Consider the following 24,404-nt stretch of genomic DNA (forward strand, 5'->3'; position numbering starts at 1 on the left):
TTATTAGAAGAGTCCCTTACAAAAAGCCATAGTTTCTTCAATGCAAAATATGAATAGCTATAAGGAAATAATGTTTGCTGAAATTTTTTGATGCCTGATTTCTTAAAGTAGGGATGGCTGAAAGTTAGCAATTATGTTTTAAATAGTAAACATACATCTTTACATTTCAAAGAGAAAAGAAGTGAGCCCCGACTAGGATTTTAAAAATAAGATCAATTCTAGATTTCTCCCAAAATATTTGGCAGCAAATAAAAAATGACTGAATTAATAATTAAAAATTATATCTAACAATTACCCATCATTTATAATTCTCCTTGAATTACACATTGAAAAACAAAGGCTAGGGTTACTGGTACGTTCAGAAAATTATTTAAATTTTTCAAAGAGTTTATGCAAACACTGTAGTTGATCTTTCCACTTCTTTTTTAGCCAAAGTATTGGTTTAGCTGCTGACAGACTAAAACTACAGCATTATACGGAAAACAGCACTATATAAAACATAGGGAGGTGATAAAAGAATTGCAGATGGAGGTCAAATAAGCAGCTAGTATACGAGACAAAAAAGCAAAGATACTAAAAGGAAAGAGTAACATATCATTTTTGTAAGAACCCTGTTAAATGCATAGATATGCCTTTTCCTCCCTTCCTGAGGTAAAAAAAGAAAATCAACAGCCTATTGAAACAACGAAGCTAATACATTCCAGTAATTTATATACTCAATTTCATGAGTTTCCTCAAGGTTATATAGGTTAAGTAACTCTGTTATTCTTCGGGGATAGTTGTCAAGAATGAGGGCAAAGATTACAGTGGCTTTCTTTTTCTGATTTCATGAGAAGTTAAGGAGAAAATAATCACTAATATTCTCAAGGAAATTATGTCTTCAAAAATCCACAACCCATTTTCTGAAATTTGATTTTATGTTTATGAATGAAATTGCAAACCTTATCTAATTCCCCAATAAATTTATCTCCTGAGGACCAAATCTTAATCAAATTGCTCAGGAAAAAGAGTACAAGAATCATCCCTTAAACCGTCTGTCCAAAAAAAAAAAAAGCATGGAAGGGATAAATAGGGGATGAAAATGGCATGGGAACAAATGTCCAAATGTATCAACTACTTCAAGGACCCAAACTCCCAGGATCAATTATGTTAGTAATTTGAGCCCAAATAAAAGTAAATTAAAACACTCCTTAATGTTTCCTCTCTTAGGTGTGTAAGCTCAACATTTTTATTTTAAAGACTTCGTTTATTTATTTACTTATTTATCTGAGAGACAGAGAGCAGGAGGAGGAGCAGAGGGAAAGGGACAAGCAGACTCCACACTGAGCACAGAGCCCAACTCAGGGCTCCATCCCACAACCCTGAGATCATGATCTGAGCTGAAATCAAGAGTATGCTTAACAGATTGAGCTACCAAGGCAGCGCTGTTTTGTAAGTGATCTGAATTCTAGTATATGAAATTGAGATTAACCTAAATTCAGAAATTGCATGAGAAAATTCAGGAAGTGCATTCTATGCATTCTTTGTTTTAGCTTTATCTTTCCCATTGCACCAAAAGTTCATTTTCTTATATTTTTATTTAAATATGTAATAAAATCCAGCCAGTGAAAAAGAAAGGTTAGAATGTTCTCACCAGGATTTGCATTCAATTTTTAATTGCCATGATAAAATGTGAGGCGTGGCTGAAAGGGTAAACTTTAAGGATGCATCAGTCCAGAAGGCTGCGAACTCATAGAGGACAAAGCCATAGATCTATTATTATTTTTTTTAATCCCCAAAAGGACTTCACACATTGTAGGTGTTAAAAAAAAAAAAAGTGCTGATTGAATTAAATTTATACAAAGCATTTCAGATGTAGAACCTCAATTAAAAAGATGTTAAAATTTTAAAAAGAATGAGTTACAGAAGCTCTAATTATTAGAATACAATGAGAAAAAAAGTGTCATAGGAAAACTAAGGGATGATGTGAAATTCACACTTGATTCAAAAATGAGTTTTTTCCCTCATTTTAAAAATATAATGTATTAGCTGAGGGACATTAAAACTTCAATTAAGAAAGCAGGAGAAAATGAACACGAACACTACTAACTTGGGAATTTTTAAAAAGAAAATCTTACACTTTCGTTCTAAGTTTTAGTTACCAACCTCCTATTGACCAGACACATGAATGTATTAGAAGTCATTCTTTTTTAAAACATGAAGGATATTTAACAGCTGCCTAAACAATCCTCTAACAAGAGCTCCTGCATGTAAGCATAATTCTCAGGGCCAAAGTTGAACAAGTTTGTCCTGGGAAGAAAACTAAAAAGAGAGAACCCAAAAGTAATAAAGAACAGAGTTATTATGAAGTCAAGGGATGTTTGTTTAGGACATCACTCATCTCCATCATCTGCTTGATTTTAAAGTTTTATTACAAAAAATGTCTAACTGCTGTAAATATTTTTCCTACTAGGAAGAGACACTGGATTTAAGTACCTTTTCTGAAATTTAGTTTTTAAAATTCATTTATTCCTGTCTTTTAGTCTAGAGGGCTTCCAAGCATATCCCTAAAGTCTGCAGGAACCACAAGGAAGATTCTAAGGAAGTACAAAGAGCAGAACTTGCTCTGATCCAAGCCATGGGAGCCATCTTCATTTCAATTAATTTACTTTGCCTTTATGAATTAAGAGTCTTTTAAGGAGGTTGACATTTCACTCATCTGAAAAAGCTTGGAATGTGACAGGGGAAAGGGAGGAGAAGTAAATCAAAGGGGTTAGCAATTTTCCAGATGCAATGTATTTTTCTTTTCTTTTCCACCAGAAATTTTAGAGAGCCTTCTGACATTTTAATTCCCTATGCAAAACCACAGTAGCAAAAAAATGCTTACGGCTTATATATCAAAAAACAAACACACACACATGAGCACTTGCATAAGCCCAAGAAATAAATATAAATTTGGATTTGCTGCTCTTTTAACTGAAAATGTTTCATAATAAAGCATAATGTGACATGTCAAAAAAAAGTTTCTTCTGGTGTATTTATTAGAAGTTTGTGCGTACACTTTAATTGACATACTTTTAGTTTAAAAGCAGCAGCAGGTTTTGTAACTTCCATTTTTCCTAGTGTGTGATGCTAAGTCAGTTGGTGTTGGCTTTTTCACTGAGTTGGTGCTGACTTTTTCATTTAAAAGGGAGCATTTATAGAAACTATTCTCATGACTGTATTTTAAATCACACCGGAATATTTCAGTTATCACCTTTAGCCACATGGTTTTAAGAAAGTATGCCCAAATATTTCATGCAAATGTTGGCCATTTCAGAAGAGTTCCATTTCATGGGAAATTCACTAAAACATCTATAACTAGAAAAATCTTTTAGGCCTGCAGATAAATTCTCAGCAACGGGGGATATGCCCATTGTGTCTTGGAGCCAGAGAGAGAGAAATAACAGTCAACTCCCCAAAATACCCTGCTTCAATATTTACCTGACAGCTTTGGTATCTTGACACTTTCCCAGTGCATTTCCTCCTTTATCAGATATTATTTTACAAGGGATTTCTTGTTATACAGAACTGACATAAATCAATCTATAACAGAGGAATTTGTTTAATACATTTATTCTTTTAAGAAGTTGCATGGTCGTATTTCATCGACTTGTACAATAGAAAAAAAATTACTACTAAAACAGAGTTTGTGGAGACTGATGGATGGTAAACCTATTTAGTCTTTTCAGAGGTTCATTCTTAGATTTTAATGTTAAATAATAACAACTATTCATTTAAGCTGGTCTCACTGTATATCTTGACCTTTAGCAATTCCACACACAGCAGCTTATTGTGGTATCCTTTAAATATGAGAAATAGAATGTTTTACTTTGCCATTAAAGGAAAAATAAAAGAGTACTGTATGTTACATGGCCCATGAAATATTGGCAGTGTGCTCCTTGGCTTTCATTCGAAGAACTGCGATACTGGAAGACCTCCTTTCAAATTCTGGCTTTGTTTCAAATGCATGTCCATTGGTAGCCCCAGTAAGAAGAGAGTCAGTGAAAAAATTGTTGAGGGGCACGTGGCTGAACTGGTTCTGGTGGTTTGAAAACCCTGTGTAACTGGAATCTGTCCGAGGCGAGTGAGAATAAGGTGTCATGCAGGAGGACGTGTCACGTGGTAACATGCATGAAGTAACCACAGAACCACCACTCGCATTTCCTGCCCACAAATTGTTCTGAATCTGGAATATATAAAACAACAAATATTACATTTACGCATTCTCACTTTTGTTCCCTTACATTTGTTAAACAGCGTTGACTCAATTTTGTCAACTAGTCATTGTTTGCTCCCATTGGGTGGTCTGTAATGACATTCTGAGTACATAAAGTGATTACTAAAAAGTAATTATTTGGGAGATTCTTCCAATCTGTTATACTGTAATAGATCACCAAAACCCACATATCTGACCACATCAAATACTCTCAAAACATGTCAGTCTCTTGAGGATTCTTTTTATAGTCGTGATTTTTAAAATGAAATCTAGATTTAGTCATGATTCACGACAAATTCATGTGTTTAGAAAAGCAGTTTAAAATACGGTTTTAAGTTTAAATATAGCTTATCTTTCTAAACTCAATGATTCAATTGCATTATCTGAAGTTCTGTAGTTGGACTCAGTGTGGCAGCTTTTGTTGGAAACCATTCCTAATATTTACTCTGTAGATTTTTAAATCAAACTCATTATTGGAATTGTTTAGTCTTTCGCTGCCTTCTATTTCCTATAGTCTTAAATACATAGCTCTGTGAATATGAGCAATATATACATATTTTAAACATTTTTTCTATGCTTCATCTATGATATGGTGAGGTTACAACAGAATTATGACATGTAAAATAATTTAAAATTCTAAAACATGACCATTACCAAATAATGAAAACACAACTGAGAAAAATATGCGGGTACTAGCAAAAATATCGTAAGAGTACAATTAAAGTACTATATAACATTTTATGTAAGACTGAAAACTAGATCATCACTTGTGTGCAGAAAATTCACATTTCTTAGTATTAAGAAACAACAAACACAAATTTCTCTAAATTTACTTGCAGGTAAAGGAGACACTAAGTAGAATTTGTATAATACGAGTTTTAAATAGGAGGTATCTTAGACCAGCTATTCAAACAAAGACAAGGAAAAAAAAAGTGATCACATGCATTACTGAGAAGCACAGAGAAAAATCATGCAAACAGTAGTAGCTGAAGGAAAATGAGAGTTTGAGCCTTAGAAAACAAAATTTTAAAATTGCAATACTATTACAAAAATTTGAATTACAACAGAGCAGTAATACCTATGTTTATCACACCTGGCTTCCTTTTTTAAAATCAGGATAATTAGTATCATATCCTCAATTGTTTTTAACACATACACAAATAATGTTTGCTTATATTTATTTTTACATAAAGATTCTAGTCTACTGCAAATAACCTCTGGTGTAGTCTCACAATACACACACTTAAATCCTTCTTTTTAGGACAACTTATTTTCAATTAATAGCATAAAATGTCACTGAATCTTCTACATGGCACTGGTAGAGATGTTACTCTGTCACTCAAGAAAAGACTGCTTAACCAGTTTCAAACATAAGAGAAAATTTGAACAACTAATTTTGTCTGTTAGTTGGGACTTCAAAGATTGGCACAATGCTCACTTCAGTGTTATTTCAGAAATAGTTATTTATATAAATATATTTATAAGCTGCTTTAAATATATTAAACCTGTGAGACATATCTATAGATACATATAATGGTTTGCACATTTTATTAATCTTTAAGTCACCATGGGCTATGTTGTTTTAATTTGGGCTGATTCTACTAAATGTATCCCACTTTAGCCAAAATACAATGACTGGTGCCACTGATTGCTGAGTTATGTATCTCAAACCAGTAAGAGGGACTGTTAATGTCATTACTCTGTCAACCTAGCTCTTCTAACTTGATCTGGGTGATTTTCCTCCGACATTCAATCAAACATTGTGCTACACTGCAAAACCCACAGTCACATGTCTGACAAAAGGGCTTTCAGGAAATGAGAGTGAACTTGCTTGCTTATTTTTGAAAAAATAAATGAAAGGCAAAATAGCGGTAGAAAAAGATTATTTACATTTTAAGTTTGTTAAAGGATTTCTCAATTTATACATAGTACTGCTGAAATTTATTATTAAAATCATCTACTCATATTTCAAATGCATAGAAATGTATTTAATAACTAAGTTTAAAAAAAGGAAATGAGGATGATAAAGGCAAGGAAAATAACCTATGAATGTAAATTAAGAAAGTGTTCTCTCCCTAAATAATTCATATTAATCTATTAATTAATATCCCTAAAATAATCCATATTAATCTATTATAATTCATATTCATATAATTCATAATAATTCATAATAATCTCCAGTTTCCCTGGCACAGACAAATATTTTTATTTTGATCAAAACTTCTTATCTGGACATGATCAAACAAGTTAAATGTGCTACTTTTGGTGAAAGAATTTCTAGCATATAGAAAGAAATGTTTTCTTAACAGAACAGACTGGTAAAGCAAGTTACTACAGCAATATTTTAGTTGGATTTGAGAAGATACCCATATAGTCCCTTGGGTAGTGATAATGTTGCACATTTTTACGGTATGTCCTATCTCCTGATCTCTATCTCTTCCACCCCGTATCTTTCTTTCATTAAAAAATTCCTGGCTTGTCTTCATGTGACTTTAGGGTTTTAGTTGGTTTTGATATCGAAAGTTAGATCCAAATCATAAAAAGACAATATCCCCCAATGAATTGAGGTTTTGCTTCCTCTGAAGCATTCCTTCTGGGTGATTAAAGATCTGATGACAACAATCAAAATCATCCTCATGACAGCTAATGGTTATCAATTAATTACTGCATGCATGGTATTAGATGTACCGTGAAGACTCCTCGTCATTTCTACACACTAAAAGATGCTTCTTTCCTTTAGTAGCCCCATTTTGTAAAAGGTAAAACTACAGAACAGAGAGCTTAAGAACCTTCCACAAGATGTGTAACTCCAACGGTAGAGGTCAAATCTGAACCCAGCAAATCTTAAGAAATGCAACAATTATATAAAAACTAGTCTTACAAGCTGAAATTGTTTATTTACTTATTCATAAGTTCAGCTTTGTGGGGGTTCATAGGCTCTATTCTCTGACAGCAAAATCCCCAATGTTTGCTCCTAACTTTTTTTCATCCTTCAGCTTAACACAATACATAATAAGCACTTAATATAAATTTATTTAGTGACTGAAAAAAACTTGAGGAATATGAAATTTGAACTGATCCATCTTGCAGGTATAATCAAAATTTTATGGACAATTTATGCTAATATATCTAAATTTGTTTCATGATATGAGCTCCCTAATCACTATTCTGTATAATCTTGACAATTATCATGAAAATTTCATCCCCAGACACTATGGACTGTATTTCTCTAGGTAGTTTTATTTTCCTATCAAGTACTTATTCTTCATCATAGATACATCTTCTTGGAGATTCCTACCAATTAAGCATGGGGTGCGGCTTATGGGATCTGTATTAAAATAAGGGCAATGACAATATTACAGGAATTCTGAAAATCACCTGGGATTAGGAGATACTACTGAAGTCCAACTTCCTTCAAAAGGCCAAAAAAACCCTTGTACACTTTCAATTATATTTAATTCTTGTGATAAGAAGCTCACCTCTCTAAAAATTTTTCATTCCCTTTAGGGGAGCTCTGTAAAAAAGTGAGCTGTTATCTTCCTCTATCACTTCTATTTCCGTTCTTTTAAATGATACAGAAGAGGTAGCATCCTTCTTTCATGTGAAAATCTTCAAATAGCTTAGGCAATTATGACACAAGTCTCTTTGCCTTAAACATTCCTCAAAGGCAGTATTTGATCAAATAAGAAAGCTGTTAGAGCTTGTGGTTGAATAAATCTGCTGTCAAGGTAGGCTCAGTCTATGGGCCCTCCACCTTCCATCAATTCTATTTTTATACAAGTGGTCATGTTAAAACTATGTGCTCGAACCTACAAGGCCTATTGTCTAAAACTGTATATATATTTGTTAACAGAGAAGCCAGACAAAAATCTCGCTAACTCAATAGAAGAAATATATTTGCTATTAGATTTTGGAATGAAAGAATACGTTTTTTTTTTCCTAAATAAGATCATTACTTTTCTTTTTTGGACTATTTCAGAGACACCTACAATGGTGGAGCTCAGTACCAAATAAATTTTAGGGTTTGTTTTTTTTTTTCAGGCCTCTAACTGCAAAATATTAAGTAGCTTCACAACCAGGAATAACATTATTAAATAATATCCACGTCTTACTTTCCAATGTGCCAAAAAAAAAAAAGACTGCCTTTACATTTTTTCTTCTTTATTGTGTTTAAAAAAGAAGTAGAAAATCTAAAAACATTCCATGTTTTAATGTGCTTCACAACGTTTTACAAAAGTTCTTGGGGTACCGTTCAAAGCATTGTCCAGGAACTTAGCCAACTATATCCCATTAGCATGAATGGAGGTTCGGATGACTTACTACACTCTACTTTGAACATGTGCCCCTTAATGTTTTTCTAATCAAATGAAAAGTTAAAATGTAATTATTCCATGACTTTGAATTTAGGAGGAAAGTAGTTGTTGTTGTTGTTGTTGTTTTGTCTGATTCTTTCCAAATAGAAATAAAATTCATTTAACACTCATTTTTCTTCCAAGGAATTAAAAAGTAATATATAGGAAAGAAAGGGTCAACATGTATTTGTATTTTACACACACACACACACACACACACACACACACACCACAAACACACAGAGAGTTTTTCACTGTGGATATATATTCATGAGTTGAAATCATATGGTAAATAATGAATGAAAAATTATAAATCTCATTTACCTTCACCTTAGAAACTTGATATATTCTTTTATAATCAAAACTACAAACAAAATTTTAATATTTTAAACCTAGTGTATGTTTCTAATATATTTACTGATTTTATTATAGTAAGCAACTTTTCATACTTTGAAGAAAACCTTTTAAAAGAAATGCAAGTTTGTTTCTCTTTGCATTAGCTGTAAAGTACCATGATGTATAAAAAACAGTTTCATGACAGCATTACATATTCTATTTCCTAATGTTACTGTAGTTTAGAAGCCACTACCCTATGGAATTTAATCTGTATCTAAGAGACACACTTAATAACATGAAATCAATGAATAACAATATTCGCTAATTTTAAAGCAACTCTAAAACTAAATATTTTTCTACTAAAACAAGTTTATTTAACCTTACTCCTTTTCTATATATAGATTGCTCTTACCTGCCACCAACATCCATATGTACACACATACACACACACAGCCCACACACACATGCTATCCTCATACTACTTTCACACCATATGCCTACACATGTCCCTGTGGGAGTTAAAGGTTGCTTTAAAAAAACACAGGTCAGGGATTCACAAAGAGGTATCTGTAATAATGCTTTAGCAATAGCTTCTTTGCATTAAAATCCCAAAGTTGATTTTTGGTTTTCCTCTTTGAGAGAATGTTTACATTTATTGACCACTTTGTATATTATTGAACTTATTATATAGATTTACTACCACATTATCACTTCTATAATTGACCAGATTTTTATATGGTCTCTTTAAAAAATGCTAACATGACTTTCTGCAAAAGCAGTTTAATTTTTTAAAAGGCCATTACATTCTTTATTAGCATAACCCTCCCTTTAAAATTTAGGGTGATAAAATGTTGGTAAGCATCATACACTTAGTAACTTGAAGATACTTTTAGCTGTTGACTGATTTTAGGGTTCCAATAACTTTTCTAGTAACCACATCAAGAAGTTGCTGGCAGGGAGAAAGAGTATAAATGTTTTTCTAAATAGTGAACTTGCTACCAGTGAGTAAGTCTCACTTGCTACCAGAGAATAAGTGAATAATTCTCAAACACTGATAGTTTGTCCATCTGGAAAAAAAAAATCCCAATTAAGTGAAAAGTGAAAAGATTTATCTGAGCATGTTCAGGTATACCTAAGATAGAAATGAGGTTAAATTTTCATCAGTGCCTACTTATTAGCTGTAATTTTCACATAAAAATTCAGATAATATAAAATTATTAAGATTTTTTTGGAACCAATTTACATTTCAAAAATTTCAAAAGTATACCTTTCCAACATATAGTATCATTAAGATGTAGTGATTAGAAATTACTTATCAGGAAAAGGTCATATATTAAATACTGGTTGCTACTTTAATTTTTTAAATAAAATTCCATCTTAGAAATGTGTGCAGAGATTTGGAACAAGGAAGAGTGAATTTTCCATTTAAAAAAATCACTGTAAGATATAACAATCATATGAGACTAAAAATCTGAGAAGAAAACTGCTTTACAGAAAAGTAAGTATACATATATATATATCTTTTTAGTGCAAAAATTAAAAGCACTAATCTTCATAAGAAATGTTAATGTCTGGAAATTTTCAGAATGACATCACATTAATGTGTTTAAATTTTGCATTATTTATATACTATTTGAAATAGGTGCTCCAAGTCAAAAGCCTAAGAAATTAAGGACATATTTTTTCTCTTCTTTTAGTGTTGAATGCATTCTTAAACTGTATGGTAGTTATGGTCATTAAAAAGACTAGTGGGAAATCTCACTTTATATTCCTAAAACGACACTTTTCAAATCAACTCAGTTAAGGACAGAATAAAATAATAGGATTTGTTATTTTGCTCATTATTCAGCAACAATGATCAACATGGAGTATTTTCCAATTAATTGTCACATTATTTTTTATGTATTTTAATATATGCATGATAGCCATTGTTGACAGTGCTTGATTCATTTTTAATGACACAATTCTCCAATTAAAACAAAATCCACAATTATAAGAAACAAAGATTTAAATATAAACTAAGTTTTCCTTGTGAATTAAAAATTTAAAATATAAATCCAATATGCACAGAATATTTTTAAATTTAGAGGTTACATGAGGCTTAATAAATATGGCAAACAAAACCTCTGAATTAAAACATATTCTAAGTTAAGGAGGGCACGTATTACATGGAGCACTGGGTGTGGTGCATAAACAATGAATCTGGGAACACTGAAAAAATAAAATTAAGTTAAAAAATAATAATAAAATAAAAAACAAAATAAAATATATTGTGAGTTCACATTAACAATAACAGCATGGGCTGCAGATTTTAACCTACAGATCGTTGTCACAGACTTCTCAGGCTTAATTTCCCTCCCGGTTTTTCTCCATCCCCTGTAAGATAGTTTTTATATGTATAAGCAACAATAGCACTCTTCAATAATTTATTTTTGCATTTGCCTTACTATTTATTTTGGTAATCTACTCAAATGCTGACAATACCTGCTTCATGTTACATGTAACTTATTTTTAATATGTACTTATACGTATATATGAAATATTCTTCATAAAAATTGTTATACAGCTTGTATATTTTTATACATTAAATTATATTAGCAATTTCATATTAATATGACTTGTTGACCCAATGATGTTAATATTTTTGTCCCTCCATTCCTCCTAAGAGAAGTTTCACTGTATCACTATGGGATCATTTCATTGGTTGTTTCACAGATATGAGAATATTTATTATACAATGCATCAAGTATAGCTACATTACTAACATTAAAAAAAGATTTTTGGTTATTTATTTACTGTTTCAGATGCCTTTAAATTGCTAAACCACAGGGGCTGAAGGAGACAAGTTCCATATTCTTTCTTTAGCTTAAGGGAAACTTTAAAATTAGTAGAGAGCTGATGCTACTCTTAAGAGGGGCAGAGTGAACAATATTTTCATAATCACTATTTTATAGAAACATTAACATTTCCTTAAAAACTGTAAATTATAATTTTTGAAACAGAATTTGTTAAACTAGAAATATTGTACAGCATTCATCTGTATTTTAAATTGCTCCAATGACTATATATATATGAATATATGTAATATAAATAAATATGTGTATATATAAGTTATTTATAACTTGAATCCAATCTTTGGTATGTTCAAACTCCCAGTGGCATATATTTATTAAGTCATCTATTAAACAACAGAAAGCAAGACACTGCATGGGTCCTGTTATGTATTATGTAAACAAAGATTTAGTTATGATTCTCACCATACACTAAGTAAAACCCTATGGAAAATTTTGGTGGGAAACAACTTCAAACCTTTTAAAATTTTTTGGTGAAAATATTTTGTTCATGAGAAAATAATTTTGGTGGATTAAGAATACACTCAAACATTCCTTAAAGTACCATATTTGGTTGTCTTAATTTAAAGAGGAAAGTACATTTAACTAAATCTGATCTTCCCTAGACCATTAAGTAGTGAATTTACTCAAAAATTGGATTAGTTTAAATGCTACAATAACGGAACATTCACACCCCTTAGCTACCTCTCTACTGTAGAATCAATAACTAATGGCTATTATAGAGTTGTTACTATTTATTGAGCACTCATTATGTACTAGGCAATGTCCTAAGTACTTGGCAGAAACTACTGTTTCTAATCTTCATGAACATCGTATGAACTTGTATACCCATTTTATAAATGAGGAGAAACATGCCTAGAGGCTAATTCATTTGCCAAAGTTCTAAAACCTATTAAGTAGCAGAGTCAGGATCTGAACACACAAGTCCCTGGCTGTGAAGCTCATAGTCAAACATTAACACCTGGCCCTCCTCAAGTCCCATGACTTGGTTGTACCGATTGTTTGGAAATCAATTTAATCATAACAATAATAGAAAAAGTAATCCTCCACACCACCAACTCCTGCACCAATAATACCACCGTTTTACAAAGAAAAAATATGAAGATCAAGGAAGTCAAGAGACTTACCCAAAGTTACGCAGAAAAGTAAATGATAAAGTTGATGCACATGTGATCTAAGCCAAACCTAAGGTCATGAAACTAGAGTTTCTTTTAAGAATGAAGGCTGGCTCTAATCCTCCAGAAAATGTTTAGATCTTGAAAACTATTTTATTCAACAATATAATTATTTTAAAAAATGCTTTGGTGTCCATAAACTAGAAACAAATTAGAATCTACTCTTGATAGATGCTTGCTTTTTCACCTCTAAGACAAAATTATATAGGTCCTTTTGGTCTGCTGGGTGTGGGTTGCATTAAGAAGTGTCTGCAGAATTTGGTATGAATATCAACTAGTTTGTAATCTTGCCCAAAAAGCAAGATATTTTGTCTGGATCATTTATATAACCCTCATGCCTCACACAGTACCTAGCACATATTTGTTGACTCAAATGCAAATAACTCTGGAAGAAAAAAAAAATTAAGTTGAAAGTGTTCTGCAAAATCTTTGTAATCTATTTCTTTCAACGGAGGAAGAAATTGAGACTCAGAGAGGGAAAGTGAACTGCTGAGGACCCCAGAGATCCAGAAATCATCTCTTTTTACTGTGAATTGATTAATTTGGGGTTCATAAGATATTCCAGAATATTGCAGTGAAACGACTTTTATTCACATCTATTCAGTGAATACATAATTTGCTTAATACTGTTGTAATCTTTTTTTGAAACACTTTTTTAAAAAGAATACCTGAAAACAGTCTAAAAAGTGTCTACATTTTTTAAACGCCTTATATCATTATTTTATATATTTAAAAAATGAAAGCATGTTTGCTTTCCAAAATGATTTGGTCTTTTAGGGTCAAAATTGAAATATTTCATTGCTCAGTGATGCTGCTTAAAGAGCTCTGAACCCCTGCACTCAGAAAACCTGGACTTAAGTTCAATGAGTTAATGGCCATACGAAAGAAGTCTGGGTTAAAATAAGCCCTCAACTGCTAGGTATTAATTTTACCAGTAGGGCTGTTGTTACTATTTTTTAATGAGAGCAATGGAAACAAAGTATTTAGAACACTTTAGAAAATATTAATTATATTCATAAATAAACCTATTATAGGTTATATAGAGATACTTTTATAGTTGGCAAGATTATTATCCACATTGAACAGACCCGAACAGACCATTTTCTCAACCATTTCTGTTTTCATGTATTTCTGTGTATGCTTTTGTTTTCTTGCCAAATTGTTAGTTCTTTATTTCTGTCCTGTTTCTAGTTTCCAACTTTTTGGTAATTAATATTTTTTTTCTGTAATTAGTAACAGTAACCAAACTCAGTGTGTTACTGCACTGAGTTGTTGGATTCTGTTTTGGTTCTTATTTTTCTGATTATAATTTCTATTTTCAAGGCACATGCTTTAAAAAAAAAGTTTCCTTTAGGCTGAAGCTTGAGAGACATGATCTTGGCATAATTATTTCTTCAAAATAAAAAAAAATCAACCACATATTTTTAAGTTCAGATGGAATTTTCCTGACTTTATCCAATACCCACAGTGGGGAGTGAGAGACATTCTGATTTCAGTATTTTTGGCAACCAAATGTCTAATGACTTACCAATATAAAAAGTTACAATAGATTTTACAGTATTGAGTTTTATTACTGTTGATGAATTATACTGTCAAAATAACTTCAAAAACAATAACTTCAGCATGCGATGCCTGTGTTGCCATACTTAATTTAAGAGTTGGTATAACCAATGCACATAAATTTTGGAGAAACCACAGGGAAAATTAGTGCAAAATTCCCATGACTTGTGAAGGGAAATTTTTAAATTAATCCTTTGTTGGAGTGAAAAAGACTATCAGACATATACTTTGATTGTACCATCTCCCTTCCTGCTTGAGGTACTTAGTACTTGAGGTACTAGTAGGTTACCTCAGTGTGCTAACAGACCATCTCTAAAGCTATGAGGCACAGTAACACAACGGCAAGATAATCCTAGGAAAAAAGCACGACTAAGAGTGTATTAAGTTACATTAAGCCCTTATAAAGAGTTTAGTTCGTGCCCGGCACTCTTCTAAATGTTTTATGTTGCACTGAAGAAGAAAGGTAAGTTAGAGATAAGGCAACCACCAGCAAGGCACAGGGAAGTGGGGAAAAAAACAAAACAAAACAACACAAACAAACGGAAATGGGGTTTCCAAGGAAAAAAACGAAAACTGAAATAAAAAGATGCAAAAAAAGTATGTTGTAGTCAAGTGTGATGGAGCACACTTGACTAGTAAGACTATATGAAGTCCGTTTGAAAAGAGTTCATTAATTTGTAACTTTACTATTTCTAAATTTATCACAGTGAAGTAGTTCGAAATATATCAAGTACCTGCCAATACACACCATCTCGGTCATTTTCGTTGTTATTTTACTGGTTCTGTGTTTAGTTTCTGCTCCTCTGAGCACAACTGCAAACCTGAATAATGCAATTTAAGCTTTACGCTCCTTTGGTATTCATTTATTAATTATTCAATCTTTTCAACACAGCCGTCGGGAGAGACAGTCTATTGGACGGGTTAAGATCTTGCACGTGGGAGCCAGACTGCCTGTGATGAGATAGATCCCAGCTTCGTCCCTAATGAAGGTAAGTATCTCCCCTCTCTGTGTCTCAGTTTACTCATATGGAAAATGAGGATAATTCATCAATAACACCTATCGTGTACGATTGTGATAAGGATGAAACGAGTTACTCCATGTAACCCTCTCAGAACACGGCTTGATCCCATAAGGGTCAAGGCTGTGTTAACAATCACGAACCCAGCACAGTGCCTGCTCTCATGGAGCTTAGAACCTACCAGGGAGACTTCCTCACAGCACTTTGTTCACGACTCGACTAGGACACTCAAAACTATTGGGTGAATCAAAGCTCATTTGCCCTATGTTGATAAGGAGCAGAATATATGTATATATATATAAAATATATATTTTATATATTTATTATATATTTAAAAGCATATATATATACATATATGTTTTTAAACTGGAGGAAAAAAAAATAAAGGAACTCCTTTAAGATAAATTCTTAGAGTAAGAAAAACAAGGTTCTTCTGAGGGCAGGTATGGACATATTCAGTAGCTCCTGTCGTCTTCTAGTAGACTGCAGTGGCAAGGCTTAGCTGCAACAGCCCTTCCCAGGCTGTCCTGTAAGGAAGCACTCCTGTGATCACGGGTCATTGCTGTCATCACGGGCCGATTCCTTAACTCCCCATGGGTCTCGTTTCCTAACGTTTAGAAGGACGGAACCAGGTGATCTCTGAGGCTTTTACTCACATGTGATAATACATTAATAAATTTGGTGAATTTATCTGGAAGGGTGAAACTCTCAAAATAGGTTTTTAAGAATCATAAAAAGCATCAGAATAGAAGGATGCACAAAACTAAAGGACTGAATTTGTGCTCACAAGGTATGAACTTAGAGTTGAAGAAAATGAATACCCTTCAGTTTGGGGTTGCAAAGATTTGGTTACTGGACTATCAAGGTCTTCCCCGAGCATATATGTTACGTATTTGTTTTCAAAATGGTCTGTAACAATGTATATCCTTAAATAGTAAGGAATGAAATAACAAATATCTTGCTCCTTATAATACAAGTATTCCTTATCATATATCAAATATAGTTCTGAATACTGTAACTCAGTAATAGGAAAAATTAATGTCCAATTAAAAATATAAAATGTATCTTGTTTACATGAATTACAAACTGTGAGAAAGAAAAAAAAAGCCTCAAAATTAAAGGGAAATAATGAGAAGAAAAGGAATTTCTACATGCTCTTTAAAATGAGATGAGAACTCCCATAGAAAGGGGTGGATGTGGGGTGCCTGGGTGGCTCAGTGGGTTAAGCCTCTGCCTTCGGCTCAGGTCATGATCTCAGGGTCCTGAGATTGAGTCCTGCATCCGGCTCTCTGCTCAGCGGGGAGCCTGCTTCCTCCTCTCTCTCTGCCTGCCTCTCTGCCTACTTGTGATCTCTCTCTCTCTCTCTGTCAAATAAATAAATAAATAATCTTAAAAAAAAAGGGGGGGGTGGATGTGTTTTTTAATGTGGTAAATTTTTTAAGTAATCTTCAGTACTAATCCTATATATGTTTTAAGTAACCAAAGGCTAAATGTTTCCCTGAAACAATGGGTAACTTCAAAGCTAGAAAGACAACATAGAAAAAGAGATATTTTTAAGTGGAAATGAAGGTTTCATAGACCACACCAGGCACTAGGTTAGGGGATGGCTCATAAAACATTAGCCACAGAGACAGCACGCCAAGCAATGCTTTATTTATTTGTTAAAAAATTAACAAAGGAAATGAGCCTGAATAGTTAAAATGTAGACTAATTAAAAGGCTTATACTGTGAATGATGCTACTTCAGTTGTTGGCAATGTGTGATAAGGAAGGGACCCTAAAATATTTTTGAACAAATGGCTCTAAAATAGTGAAATATTTTAGTAAAATAAGCATCTAACAAACATGCAAAAAGTCTTCTGGAGGTTAACATGTTCATTCTTGACTATTGCATTAGACATAAGAAAGCCAATAATAATATTCCTTTTAGGAATATACAAACCACATCTCTTTTTCATGATCAGTATTCTGTGACATTTACCATACCTGTGGATAGCTGTCAGTCCTTGGCAAAACTGATATATCATAGGTGGCAGCAAAATGGCTTTTAGCTTGTTGTATTTGGCCATAACGTTCTCTTTTTCTCCACTTGGCCCTTCGATTTTGAAACCAAACCTAATTTTTTTAAAAAGTAGAATTTTAGCTGAGAAGTATTTGAAAATGCAATGGTGATGTTAAAAGACACATATCAGAAAGAACAAACCAGGTGTACAAAATCACTAAGAAATAAATTTATGTCACAAAAGTAGCCACAAGTTTTACTTTCTATTTCACCCTGATAAGTGGTATGTCCATGAGGCAATATAAATTAATAGAAAGGGAGGAGATACTTAAAAAAAATATATTTACTATGTCTCAGACTCTGGTGTTTTTGTTTTTTTTTCATTTTGGAAAATAAAAAGGAATTAGATTATATGATTTTGAAGACTCCTTATGTCTCCAAATTATCATAGATAATCTTCCTCTCAGAGAATGCTGCAAATCTGGAAGACATTCATGGTTTTTTAGTATGGGGTTATGCACATAACATTAACCCAGCCAAACTATAACCAAATTAATATCTGGATCTGTCAAAACAATTATCTTTAGAACATGTCACAGAGTGGAGACTGTGTTGGGTTGTACCCATACCTTAGATAATCTTAGAAAAATTTAAACACAAAGATTACATCCAAACATATGGTACTGGCAGAAATATCATGATTATTTAGAAACAGAAAATATTAAGATCACATATTAGATTGAGCATGATAAAGACTATAGGTAAAATGGAACCATCTGAAATTGAACTCCAGTTTTAAAATATACAAATGTGCTTATTACATAAATTACACCACTTATAATACTTATCTTCCCTTATAAGAAATGCTCAAAAATCTCCAAATCATTTTTCCAATATAAAAGACTTATAGGTAACACAAATAGTAAGATAAATGGGAAGATATATCCACGTTCAAGAAAGCCTATAAGTTACTAGAGCCTCTATGGAATCACTAAGCTCTCATCCAAATTTCTCTATTTCTATACTAATAATATTTACCATAATAACCATCTTCCTCATCACTAATTCACACCTGGAACTCTCCAGAATCTTCACTTAATATTTTAATGAATTAAAGGGAGACACAAAAAGTTATATTCAGTATGTGTTATTTGATATTTTTGAGTAGACATTTCACAAGCAGCTGTCAGGAAGCTCTTCAGCTCTTCTGAACTATGTTCAGAATACGAAATACTTACAAAAGAAGCTGGAAATCACATATCAAAGTGCAGACTGTTAAAATTTACTTAAAATGTTTACTTTTTCATAATCAATTATAATCTTCTCTATCTTTACCATCATACTTATGCATACATATTAAGCCTCAGCTCGATATGCAAGCATGTGCTGCAAATTTAAGGTGGCACTTTAGTTTCCAGCAATTAAAATAAGGCAATGAGAGCTACCTGTTCAGTATGGTTTCTTAGAACACTGCTGGTAAAGGTGTATTACACACAATGCCTAGGGCCCATAATAACAACAACAAAACAAAACATAAAATATTTTCTCCCTGTCTTCACAGACACTAGGAATATAGTAAGAGAATTTAGTAATGAAGTTTTTTTTTTTTCATTGAGGAAAGAGATCTTTACAATCTCCTTAAAATAGGTATGAATTATCACTCTGATATGAAAAGCCAGAAAGAGAAAACCTGAGTAAATTACATTCAGGTTGGCTCTCTGTGCATGTTTTTAGACAAAAATTAATCAGAAGTTGATGAAATGTTAAGGCGAAAACATCCATTGCGCACAGCTGATCACTCTACAAGTAAACAAATTTTTCTATGGTTACAAGTATAACTAATCCAAATATATGAACCCAAGGCAAAAAAAAAAAAAAAAGCACACACACGGGACTGATGTTAACACTTGACAATTCAGAATTCTTCATTAGCATCAACTTTCTGTATATTTACTTCCTGAACTAAAATAAATTAACTATTCGCTCCACAAGCTAAAGAAAAATCCTGAAATCCTGATGCTTGGTATTCCCGCACCACCAAATGTTGTCTTTAATGATGAAATGGCCTTGCAATGGCTTAATCTTCAGAAGAAACACTATTACTCTCAGGACAAAATTCTTCACTATCTCATTCATTTCTCTATTCTTATCCTGTATGGGAATTGCAAACTTTAATATTCTCCTATTTGGCGTAGTAAAAACGCACAAAGAAACAGGCTATTCCCTGAAATTGTTGTTACTTGAGAACCAATAAAATGTTGTTTAAGAATACCAACTCTAGTAAAAATAAAATATGCCTAAGAGATAGAAATTTACTTAATATAATTTTTTTCAAATGACTTAAAAAGTTTAGTATATTGTGCCACCCAATTCGATGATTTGAATATAACTTAAAATATAATTGAGTATATATTTTTAAAATACTTTAAGAGCATTATTTCTATTGCCTCTGCCAAAAAGATACAAACTATCTACATTTGAAAGTTAAAATGGAATGGCAAAGCAACTATTAGAGCTAGAAAAATTTTAAGTGAGCTATATGACCTTTCTTTATGTGTAGTAAAAATAAGTTATTGTTTATGTAGCAATTGCAAATTTGTAAGATTGTTTCATTTTTTTCTTTGTTTTATTATAACCCAACCTAATAAAATTACAGATCTATGGGCCCTTACACAAAGGATTTACCAATACCTAGTGTGTAACGTAAAAAGAACCTTAATGTCTGATAAAATAGAAAAAAATAAAATAAAAATAAATGTGTTAGTAAATAGATAGCTATGATTCCGGTTTTTTGCCCTTTCAAAATTAATATTTAAATTAGAGATATTTATGATGTTCTGTTTTTTTAAATAATCACTAATTGGTATGCCTATGTAATAAGTCAAGTGTTCTTTTAGGTTTTTTGTGCGAGTGATTAAATTCTTTGCAAGGAAAAAGAAATTTTAGTAGACCTACATGCATATAGTACATTGTTCTATACCTTTAGTTGGAGAATCAGTTTCTTCTTTTGTGGCAAAATGCAACCGCTGAATTATTCTAACAGTATCTCTCACTCCCAACACACACCCAAGGCCTTCATTTGGCTCCTACCTGCACCCTGGCTTCCGTGAGCTCTGTCCTCAGAGCAAGCTGTTCTCTGACGTATACATCCGGGTAATGGGTTTTCTGAAAGACCTTCTCAAGCTCCTCCAGCTGCAGGCTGGTAAAGGTGGTTCGGTGTCTCCGCTTCTTACTGCTGGATACGTTGCTGTCACATTTATCCCCAAGTTCATCCAGCTCTCCCTTCTCTGGCATCCCTTTCACGGGAGACATCCGGAGACTGTTACAGTTGTCCATAGCTCTATTTAGTTCGGTGTGAAGAGGCTGTCCTTCTACTTTAGTGATCCCATAGTTCACTGTACCCAGAGGGGGGAAAACAACAGTTCTGAGGATTGTGAAACATTTCAATGAAGAAATTAAGTTGAAGTCATTTACAGCATCAGGAAAGCAGTCTGTTCATGATTTACCGTGCCAGTATTAATTCAAACGTCATATCTTGTACTATTATTAATCCACTTTGGGCAGGTTTAAAGCCATTTTAAAATGTGTTACATGGAACTCATATAACTTACCAGATTTTACAGTTCTATTTTACAGGGCTAATGTAATGATTATGCACATAATTTAGAATCAAATAAGGTGATCAAATTAAAAGGGGTCCACACAAAGGTCCACACAAAAGGTATGGACTAGATTTAAGATATGGTTTTTTTCTACTGTATGTTGAATATTTTGACTGTATATTCATGTCTGCTTTTTAATGTTTTTTTTTTTTTCAAAAAGTGACCCACTAAATTAATGACTTTCATGTCAGTTTCTGGAAGTGCTTCTTTTAGAACAGAATAAGATTTAAGTAGACTTCTTTAGCGTAAAAACTCAGTTGCGATTCTTTCTCAATAGGTCATATATATGATTAAGTCATAAAATATGTTTTAAGACAGAAAGCTTTATTTTTCCCTAAAGCAGAGACATTAAAACATCTATTAAAAGATTACAAAAGATGTCATCTTCCATTCTGTTTAGGAGTGTTTTACTCTCAGTGATTTCCTTCAGATTTGATTGCATGCTTGCAATATGATATAAAACAAAAATCTATCACATGGTGCCGCACACACACATACACACAGAGACATGCAATGGACACACGTAATGAAATTGGAAAGAGTTTTTGAAGAAGAACCCAGCCAGAACAATAATTTCCAAGGAGCTGCCATACTTTTTTCGTTTTTATCTGTTTTTAAATTGTCTCATAACGTATTTTAGCAACTGTTCTAATCATTATACCAATGTTTTGAACTTTTAAGACCTAAAATAACTTAAACGCTTAATATCTTTTATGCAAAAGATGTGATGTAAAACTACATATAAAGAAGAGCCATGACTGATTAACAATAAGGTTTTGTCTAGGGCTGAGTTAAATGGGGGAACTTCGGTAATTAGGGATGGGGGAGGGGAAGCAGCCGTGAGGCTAAGGGCATCTCAGGAGAAAGACAGGAGCTTTCCTAAATTTAGCGAACTGCTGCCCACATTCATCTTACTTAATACTTTCCTGTTAAAATTCAACCTAAAAGTGTGATGTTTGTTAAAAAGTTGTTAAGGTATCAAAAATCACCCATTTCTCTTCTTATTTTGGATTCCCGACAATTTAAAATAGGATTTAGTCCTATCCAGCAGTTGTTAGGACGTCAGAGAATCGTTTTTTGTTTTTTAAATCCTGTCCACTCGAATAATTTTACGTATACATGTAAGTATTCCAAAAATAAAGATACTGCAGTCTGAAATAAAACTAGAAAGCCAAAAATTGGCATATCAAAATTAAAACCAATTGTGTGTCTTTCTAAATAAATGACAAACGATTTAACTGATTTTCTCTGTCCTTCTCACCTATATTTTTGGTTCAACCTTGCAAGTCAAAAGTAATTTGCAACGCCGAATAAGTAAAAGATACGAGATTTTTTTTTTTAACTTACTGTGTACAAAGTATTTAGAAAATGAGCTCCTATGAGCCAGTACCTTGCCGGATTTTGACTCTCCATTAAAACAGGGGGCGGGAGGCTTGTTGTAAATATTTCACACTTAATTCGTTTGTTATTTTAAAGCAACCCGCTCCTTACAGCTTAACTGTGGAATATATACAATGATAAGGAAAAGTCCTCTTGGAATTGTAAACTTGCTTTAGCTGTCTCGATCTTAAAAAAAATAGGTTTGTATTGGGTTACAAGATAGAAAAGATAGATGGTTTGTTTTGATAACATTTTGACTTTGAGATACTTGGCCGTTCAAAGTTGAAGATTTCACCCAGAAGCATTCCGAGAGAGGGCTCTTAGGTGACTTTTAATGTGGAGTCAGAAAAATAGACAATACAGAGTTCGGGAGTGAGTGCTTATATTGGGAATTCTTTACCCGAAGCTACTGAAAGTGATGTGGTGTTTAGGAAAAAAATTTATGTGTACTGTATTGCAAACCCAAAGAATCAGAAGTCACAACTTCACACAAGCTAATCTACCAGTCTTCCAATTTCACAAAGAGAAATACTGCTACGTCTTGAGGAACTTTTCTTAAAAGGTTTTTCACCTAAAGGAACTCAAAGTTTTCTTATTCGTGACGACAGTGACATCCTCTAACGAGCTGTGATCGATTTCTGCTCCGTCTTCGAGGGCAGCGCGTCGGGCTCCCAGAGGAAGAGCGCTGTCTTGACTCAATTACACTCTCTTTACCGCCCTATCAGTTTACGCCTGGGTCCTGGACAGAGAGGGAGTCCGGGACCCAGAAGGGACAGCACTCGACAGCTAAAAGAGAACCGCGCGGAGGCAATCTAGTGCCTCGTCCTTCCTTTGCCCTTCCAAGTCGGCTGCAGCCAGAACACCGCTTCTTAAAACGCTCACTGTTCCATTGCCTTCCTCCGCCCTCCGGACTCTCTCGCTCCCCCTTTCCTTCCTTCCTTCCTTCCTTCCTTCCTCCCTCCCTCCCCGCTTGCCTGTCCCGACACTTCCCCGCACTTAGGGTTTGCGGAAGGGTGGCCGAGGCTCGGGCAGGCGACTCACCGCCGCTCTCCTGACAAGGCGAGGCTCTCTCCAGGCGCACGTGATGCTCGGCGCGGGGCAGGGGCCCGAAGGCCTGCACGCATTTGCCCGCGGACGCTTTGCTGTAAAAGGACTCATTGTCCAGCGTCTCCATAACGTGCTCCAACGCGCCTCCTGCGCCCATGTAGAAGTCACTGTTTTTACTCGGCGGGCTCTTGAGGGCAAACTTTTCGCTCAGAAACTCCATAATCCTGGAAGGCTGTCGCGGAGCTCCTGGGGCGCAGAGGCTGGAGAGCGCTGGGGGGAGGGAGCAAGTGGGCGGGAGAAGGGAGGGCCGAGGAGGGAAGGGGAAGCGAGCGCTGCGGCGCCGGGAGCTTCCCGGCTCCAAGCCCTTTAATACGTCCCGGATGGAAAGGGGGCACCCGAAGTTGCTTTTATATCTTGAAACTCAGCTGGGCTCAACGGGCAACCTCCCAATTCTAATGAATATGAAAATAGGCAGGCGACTAACTCCACCCAGGGTCCCCCTCCGCCCTCACCCCACCCCCACCTTCCCCCACTTACCCGGGCAGGGCGCGTCCAGGCCTAGGTTAGACAGACAGCTCCATTTCAGACAAATGCCAGGAGGGACGAGGCCCCCGACACCCAGAAACATTGTCGCCGCGACAGCGGACTGGCATTTCGGAAGAGCTTGGTGAGATCGCAAAGCAGTTAACCCTCCACTCCCTGCTCTCTGCGCCCTTCCGGGCAGCCTGCCCGACACCCGCTCCCCACCCCGCCCCCACGCCGGCCACTCACTACCAGAAAGAT

At 34.2% G+C, this 24,404-nt stretch overlaps 1 protein-coding gene across 1 annotated transcript; it reads right to left on the bottom strand.

Moving 5' to 3' along the window:
* Positions 1-3,010: 3,010 nt before the first annotated feature.
* On the bottom strand, positions 3,011-23,841 carry ALX1 (ALX homeobox 1; the record flags this gene model as incomplete). The annotated part of the gene is made up of 4 exons (XM_080811788.1): positions 3,011-4,207; positions 17,517-17,645; positions 20,623-20,927; positions 23,616-23,841. The coding sequence occupies 4 exons, from the start codon at positions 23,839-23,841 to the stop codon at positions 3,887-3,889; spliced, it is 981 nt and encodes a 326-aa protein (XP_080667914.1). The 3' UTR covers positions 3,011-3,886.
* Positions 23,842-24,404: the final 563 nt, after the last annotated feature.

Source organism: Martes martes (assembly GCF_963455335.1).
Source record: "Martes martes genome assembly, chromosome: 8".
Taxonomy (NCBI): Eukaryota; Metazoa; Chordata; class Mammalia; order Carnivora; family Mustelidae; genus Martes; species Martes martes.